This window comes from Orycteropus afer, unplaced genomic scaffold (assembly GCF_000298275.1).
Source record: "Orycteropus afer afer isolate SDZICR_OR568_19922 unplaced genomic scaffold, OryAfe1.0 scaffold00436, whole genome shotgun sequence".
Lineage (NCBI taxonomy): Eukaryota > Metazoa > Chordata > Mammalia > Tubulidentata > Orycteropodidae > Orycteropus > Orycteropus afer.
Window position 1 is genome coordinate 444,182 of NW_006922023.1, and position 7,669 is coordinate 451,850.

The following is a 7,669-nucleotide window of genomic DNA, read 5'->3' on the forward strand; positions in this document are numbered from 1 at the left end:
AAATTTCCCCTATTAAAATACTCAAAGTGGAATCAATTAAAAGAGTCCACTGCTATCGTGTTGACTTTGAATCATAAAGACCCCCACTGGGTTTCCAAGGCAGTAAATCTTTAAGGAAGTGGATTGCCTTGTCTTCCTTCTGAAGAGCATCTGATAGGTTTGAATCACTAACCTTCTGGTTAGCAGTCAAGTGCCTTAGGCACTGTGCCACCAGAGCTCCTTAAAGTGGAATCAGACACAAGAAATTCGAGTTCACAGTAAAGAATATAGCTTTTCCAATTTGTATGCTAACCATAGCTGATCCCTTTTGGTGTTTTCAGTTACTGTCTGTGGAGGGTTTAATGGAAGATTAAAATCTTAAGAATTAAAATATGAATAAAAAATCAAACTTTGTTCCTTTGTACATTGACAATGTCTCTTTAAACCCTAATACTTTAAACTCTCTGTTATCTGTGTATCTAGAAACTAAAAAAAGTTATTGTTACCACAATGGCAGTACAGTGCTTTCTGAGTCAAGTAAGATTAAAATATGATTTTTTTCTTAAGTAAACATTTTTTTTCTTTTATTGTTTTGAAAGTTTGTAACTTGTAACATGGTAGAGATGTCATTTTCTTACTAAGAATTTTTGACAAACTAAAACCTCATATCCTTCAAGTATGCTTGATAACAGAGTATTTAGAGTATTTGGGAAGTCACTGAAAAATTCTTACACCCTCCCAACTACTGTTTTCACCTCCAATACAAAAATTGTATGGTATTTTTTATTTACATTGTACTTGTTTTGACTTTTAACATGATAAATTAGGGAACAATTTGAGAAATAATTTAGAACTTACATGATTGAAGAGAGATTGGGCCTGTTGAGTTTTGTGTTTATTGACACTATTATACTGTAAACTGGATTTATTTACTCATGGAATCAAAGATATAGTTCCACTGAGCAATTCAGTTTCCAAAGATCATCACATAAATGTTTTCCTGGAAATAATGAAGCTAGTAACTCATGGTCCAAGAGTAAAGACTGCCAAAACAATCATCTTTTTTCCTTCTAAAATGAGGGTGGAATGTTTCACCATGTGCTGAAAAGAAGAGCATCTTCTTGGGCCTTTAATGGTGGCTTTGTCATCTTCCCACATCTGAGCAAAAGATTATTCTTTTTGAGTGGAAATCTTGCTTGGAGGATCAAGTCATGGAGTACTACGAAAGTACGTCTACTGATAAAAATTGCTTATTTTTTAAAAAATTGCTGTGGGGTTTTGTACCAAATGAAGTCTTAGGTTGAGCCCTCTGCCCCTTCTTAAAAATATCATGGGGTCAGTGGTCTCTATGTTATGCACCCAATACAGGTGATAGCTATAAAACTTGACCATATTAAATGAATTAGCCAGCCCAAATTATTGAATAATTAAGTTAAATGTACTTTTCCCATCTTTTCCTGGTAACTTGACTAATATTTGTTTTATCAGGTAGGTTAAAATAAAACCAGGGAAGGCAGTTTAAGACATCTTTCACTGTGGTCAGGTTGGTCATGATGGATGGATGGAAGTAAGCATTTACATCTTTGATTTCCTGGGAAACATTGGCCAGTCTTGACAAGCCCTTTCTAGTTAAGCGGATTCTCTCTTCACCTGATATTCTGATAGCACCCCTGGCCAGGTTCCTGGGGGCACCAACATTGCAAAGTCAAGTGATCTTGCAAGAGACAAATGTTTTCAATCTGCAGAGGCAGGCAGATGGGATTTGTGGACCAGTCTCTGACATCCCAAGCAATTATGATGCTGAAAGTATGATGTTGAAACAATTCCAGGTCTATAAAAAAAGTGATGATAGCTATATGTATACCCTATATTTTTTATTACAAAAATATTGAAATAATCCATGAGTTATTCCACTCTGCACCAACTATAAAAAAATACTATCAAAGTTTGACCGGCACTTTTAATGCAACAAAAAGCACCATGACGGGAGGACACAGAACAGAAAGCGGACTGACGTTTACTTGCTGTATGGAGGTATTTGAAACCCAGAAGCTTGTAAGAGTGCAACTTTACAAATAATTCAAATACATACAAATTTGAGCTGGATATAGTGATAAAACCTCAATCAGTTCAGAGGGGTGTTCTCATAGCATATTTCACTGCATTTGTCTACTCATACTTACTAAAATGTGTCCCAAAGCCTCTCAAACACATATCACGTTGACCTTAGAGTGGGAAAAAATGTCTATACATAGTGGAGAACTTGATTGTTCATTATCACATCAGCTTCTGTGGGGCTCAGTACTTCTGGCTTCTGTATCAATCTTGCAGGTGCTCAATGTTTGGCACTAGAGAGGTATGGCAATATATTGTTGTCTGATGTCGCCTGCCTGTGTTCTCACGGAGTCATGCATCCAATGTCAGGAACCGGATCCTGTTCCGGCCCAGTCCATCCTGCTGCTCTGCCCTGTCATTCCAATGGGAGCCACCCCAGCACAAAATCAGACTCTTCTGCCTTTCTTTCCACTTCCTCTCTATGTTATCTATTAAATTTTTGCAGCAGAATACTGAGTCATGATTATAATTTCATTTGCATCACTAAATTGGCAAGCTCCTTGGTCTTACTGAAAACCATAAATGTGCTGCATAAGATTTCTGTCATAAAGGGTATTCCCAACTGAAAATGTAAAATGAAATATAAATCCTGAAATGTGTAGAAAACTAACCATTCCATCAATTCAAATACATGTGTAAAAGCACTTGAGTTTGCTGTCCATCAGGTAGGCTTTTCACATATGATATTGTTTCCAAATGAGAAAATGTGTTATGGATTCTTTTCTAAGCAGTCCTTTTTTTTTTTTTTTTTCTGGAGCCTTGTGGGATATATTCTCTCTCTCGCTTTGTGTGTGTGTGTGTGTGTGCTCCAGAGCTTTGCATCAAGAAAAATTACCTAACCTATTTTGACAGAGGACTGTTTATTGTGTGTGTGTGTGTGTGTGTGTGTGTATGACTGAATATATTTTTATGTGAAGATCAGTTTACTCCATCAAAAAAACACCCTATGGATTTGAGGCAAATTTTCCATCATGACAGTACCCTCTGGTGGATGCGTTGAAAGACTGTGCAGGAGGAGTTTGGTAGCAACAAGGAGTCCTATGCTGGGTTATTCCTTCAGGTGGAGTAGCTGAGGCTCTTGGGGCTGCTGTTTGTACAGGAGACCAGCAGCAGCCAGTCAGCTACTATGGATCAAACCATAGTCAAGATGACGGCTGGACTGAGAATGTTACAGCCCTATTCTAGGATGGAGTTTCATTATTGCCACAGCCCACTGTCAATCTTTCACTGGACCTAGTGGCTCCCACAAGTTCTTCTGTTCTATAAAGTAGTCTCATATTCCAACCTCTCCTGAATAAGGGCATCGTCTTTGTACTGTAACCTTGGAGGAGACGGGGAACATTCAAAAGCTAAAATGGCCTTTCGTAGGCTTCGGTCCAAAACATGCCTCTCCCATGCTGGGTACCTATTCCTGAACAGGTCAATTTTAATGACTGATTCTTCAATCCGTGGGGGGCGAGAGGATGGTGTGGATGGGGCCGTCGGCCTCACCTGAAAAACAGGTGCACACCCATCCCGCTCTGCAAATTTCTGATCACGGTCACTGGCCACGCTGCGGTTGTTGGAGATGGACCGTAGAGTGCTTGTGGCCACTTCTGGAGGCAGAGTGAAGGCAGCTACTGGGTCTTCACAAGCACAGCTTGGTGACTGCCCAAACCTGGGTCCATTGGGGTGAAAGAAGGCATAATACATCAGCATAAAAACAACGCCAGTTAAAAAGCTGCTGAACACCACACACAATGCAGGGATGGCAAATGCATCTGCAATCTGGGGAGCCTTGTAGAGGTACCAGAGGGCACTCAAGGCTGTGTTTTCCAGAAGAATCACAAAATAGTAAATGAAGAGCCTGCACCGTGTCCGACCTTCCTTGACATTGAACCAACTGAAGATGTAGATGATTCCTACCACCATGTCAAACACAATCTCTTCCCATTTGGTGATACAGAATTCTGTCTCACAGTGGACAATCCAGAAGGTCATGATGCACCAGTGCAGGACGATGAAGATCCCAAAGTACAGCTGGAACACTGAGGCAAAGAGTGCAAATGTGATGACTCTTGCCGCAATGGTGAAAAAGTGCCAGCAAAACTGGATGATGACTGCCATGTAGCTGATGGGCTTCTTGTCATCTCGAGAGTCCCGTAGGGCCTTCTGGTAAGAAGCCAAGGCCCAAGCTAAAGACACAAGGGAGGCTGCTGCTGTGAAACCTGTAAAGGCAAACAGGAAGAAATTCTGTCAAAATTCAGATGTAGTGGTATTCCCAGAAAGCAATTCAGGTGGAGTTGGGGGCTTTGGACAGGCTAGTTGTGATCTCAGGGAATGCTCATAAGCTTTTTTGAGTTGTAACTGAACAAAACACTCAAATGGGGATACTAGTATCAGTTCTCCGTGTGGTCCCAACCATAAAGAGATCTCATGGAGCTACTTGGAACCAATGTAAAATCTGGAGAAAGGGGTGGGACTTTAACTCTGTATTTGGTGTGAATACACTAAGGAGATAGTTTTGTGTAGTGGGGAAAGAACAAGCAAACAAACAAACAAACAGTGGAGTGGGCTACAGAACAGAGTTGTTTTAACTTTGCCACTTATTAAATGCATGATCTTGGATAATCATTTAGACTGTTGTCCTCACATCAGTGGACAATATCCATGATTCCCTGCCCGTTTTGAGACTCTGTGATTAAAAGGATAAATAACCATAGGAATCTTGATGGGCTAGTTGGTCTACCTTTCTGCTTCTAAGTAAGAATGAACACAATTTATTCACAAAAGAAAAGGGGTCTATATAATATGCTTGCAATGTTTCTTATGTTCTTCATGTGTGTGTAGTTTGTCCTAATATCACCCAATACCCTACCTACAGCTTTTGCCAGTCCTTTACTGTCTCACCCTTAAAAGAAATGTGCACTCACTGCCATTCATCTTATCTTTCTTAAATCAAACATTGTATGGAAATAACTTCTCAGCCACCCTGTCTCTGTATTATATTAGATTTATTTGGTTAGAATTTCCTCTATAACTATGATTTCTAAGCTTTAAAATAAATTTTTATTGCTGTCCTTCACTCTTGCTCCAACTCTGTTTCTCAAACATTGTCTACATGGTCTGGATGGACAAGCTCACCTAAAAACAGATGAAGCCTCCTAAGAAGAGAACTTCTAGGGGATTCCACTTTATCACTGAGACTCAATGTCCATCTGGATTGCAGCTGATTCCTTAAGGAGACTTACCAAGGCAAAGAACGCTCTCATGTATTTTAATGTCCAGGTCTACTGTAGTCACAACCAGGGCACATCATAGACTTCCTCCCTTTTTTAAATTATGGAAGCTGTGAAGATTGCCAAGAGCTTATGGTGGAATCGGTACTTTCCTTTTGTAATTTGATAGGAAAAATTCATCATCTATGATGCTTGAAAGATTAATTTTTAAAAAATGTGAGAAAAGATACACACTAATTGGTAGAAAATACTATAAACCTCAATGATCACTCTTTACACACCCTCTTTGACTCTAAAGACTATTATTATCAAGAAAATATTTCACAGCAGCCACTTCTCACAGCTACTCCCAATAAAGCCAGCAGGACGGGCATCTTACATGGGATCTTCCATTTCTGGATGGCCAGCACAAAAATTATCATTACCAGAAGTCACAGGCAGCACATCCCTATCAATTAGAGAGAACAGTCAACAAATCAGTTTATCATGATATAATTCCTTTGTGGCAGAAAACAGTTACTTCAGTTATAAAACAAATTCAGGAGTGAAAAGAGAAGGAAGGAGGAAAATTTAAAACAATGAAGGTAGAAGGGGGGAAGATGTGAAGTGAAAGTGATGGAATCATGACCATGTGAATGACATTTATTATAAGGTTAGGATATAAGAACAAAGAACCATGTCATTTGTATTTCAACACCTTTGTGTGTCATGAAAGTCCCTTATGACCTTGCTCCCTAGATGTACCATTTGTCAGTGTGTAGATTCTTCACTTTGTTGTTGTTACGTGCCTTTGAATTGTTTCCGACTCACAATGACCCCATGCTCAGCAGAATGAAACATCACCCAATTCCGCACCAGCTCCATGATCCTTGCTATTGAGTCCATTGTCACAGCCACCGTGTCAATCCATCTCGTTGAAGGCCTTCCCCTCTTTTGTCGACCCGCCACCTTACCAAGCATGACATCCTTCTCCAGGGAATGGTCCCCCTTGACAACATGACCAAAGTAGATGAGACGAAGTCTGGCCATCCTCACTTCCAAGGAGGACCTCAGCCACACTTCCTCCAGGACAGATCTGTGAGTTCTTTTGGCAGTCCATGGTACCTTCAGCATTCTTCGCCAGCACCACAACTCAAAAGCATCAACTCTTCTTCGGTCTTCCTTATTCATTGTCCAGCTCTCACATGCATATGAGTGATTGGAAATATCATGGCCTGTGTCAGGCACACCTTAGTCCTCAAGGAGACATCTTTACTCCTCAGCACTTGAAAGAGTTCCTTCGCAGCCCACCTGCCTAGTGCTACACATCGTCTAATGTCCTTACTGCTGCTTCCATTGGCCTTGATTGTAGAACCAAGCAATGTGAATTCTTTGACAATCTCAATCTTTTCTCCATTTATTGTGATGGTGCTTATTGGTCCAGTTGTGAGGAATTCTGTCTTCTTTATATTGAGATGTAATCCATACTGCAGACTGTGTTCCTCAATCTTCATCAGTAAGTGCCTCAAGTCATCCTCACTTTCAGCAAGCAAAGTTGTATCATCAGCGTATCTCAGGTTGTTAATGATTCTTCCTCCAATCCTGATGCCACGTTTTTCTTCATATAGTGTAGCTTCTCAGATTATTTGCTCAGAATATAGATTGAATAAGTATGGGGAAAGAATACAACCCTGATGCACTCCCTTCCTGATTTTAAATCATGCAGTGTCCCATTGTTCTGTTTGAACGACAGCCTCCTGGTCAAGGTTCAGGTTCCTCATGAGTACAATCAAGTGTTAGGGAATTCCCATTCTTCTCAAAGTTATCCATAATTTGTCATGATCTACACAATCAAATGCCTTTGCATAGTCAATAAAGCACAAATAAACATCTTTCTGGTATTCTTTACCTTGAGCCAAGATCCATCTGACAGCAGCTATGATATACCTTGTTCCATGTCCTCTTCTGAATCCAGCTTGCACCTCTGGAAGTTCTCTATCAATATATTGCTGCAACCGTTTTTGAATTATTTTCAGTAAGATCTTGCTTGTGTGTGATATTAATGATATTGTTTGATAATTTCCACATTCTGTGGGATCACCCTTCTTTGGAGTGGGTACAAATATGGATCTCTTCCAGTCAGTTGGCCAGGTAGCTGTCTTCCAAATCTCTTGGCACAACTGAGTGAGTGCCTCCAGTGCGGCATCTATTTGTTGAAATATCTCAATGGGTATTCTGTCAATTCCTGGAGCCTTGTTCTTTGCCAATTCTTTCATTGCAGCTTCGACTTCCTCCTTCAGTACCATTGGTTCTAGATCATATGCCACCTCCAGAAATGGATGAAGATCAACCAGTTCTTTTTGGTACAGTGACTCTGT

The 7,669-nt window shown here is 40.2% G+C and overlaps 1 protein-coding gene across 1 annotated transcript in view; it reads right to left on the reverse strand.

Annotated features, from left to right (window-relative positions):
* Window positions 1–3,354: 3,354 nt before the first annotated feature.
* Window positions 3,355–7,669, reverse strand: part of XKR4 (XK related 4) — a 754,531-nt gene continuing 750,216 nt past the window's right edge. The window contains exon 3 of the mRNA XM_007954163.1: window positions 3,355–4,301. Within this exon, the coding sequence (XP_007952354.1) occupies window positions 3,355–4,301 (947 nt within the window). The remainder of the gene's footprint in view (window positions 4,302–7,669) is intronic.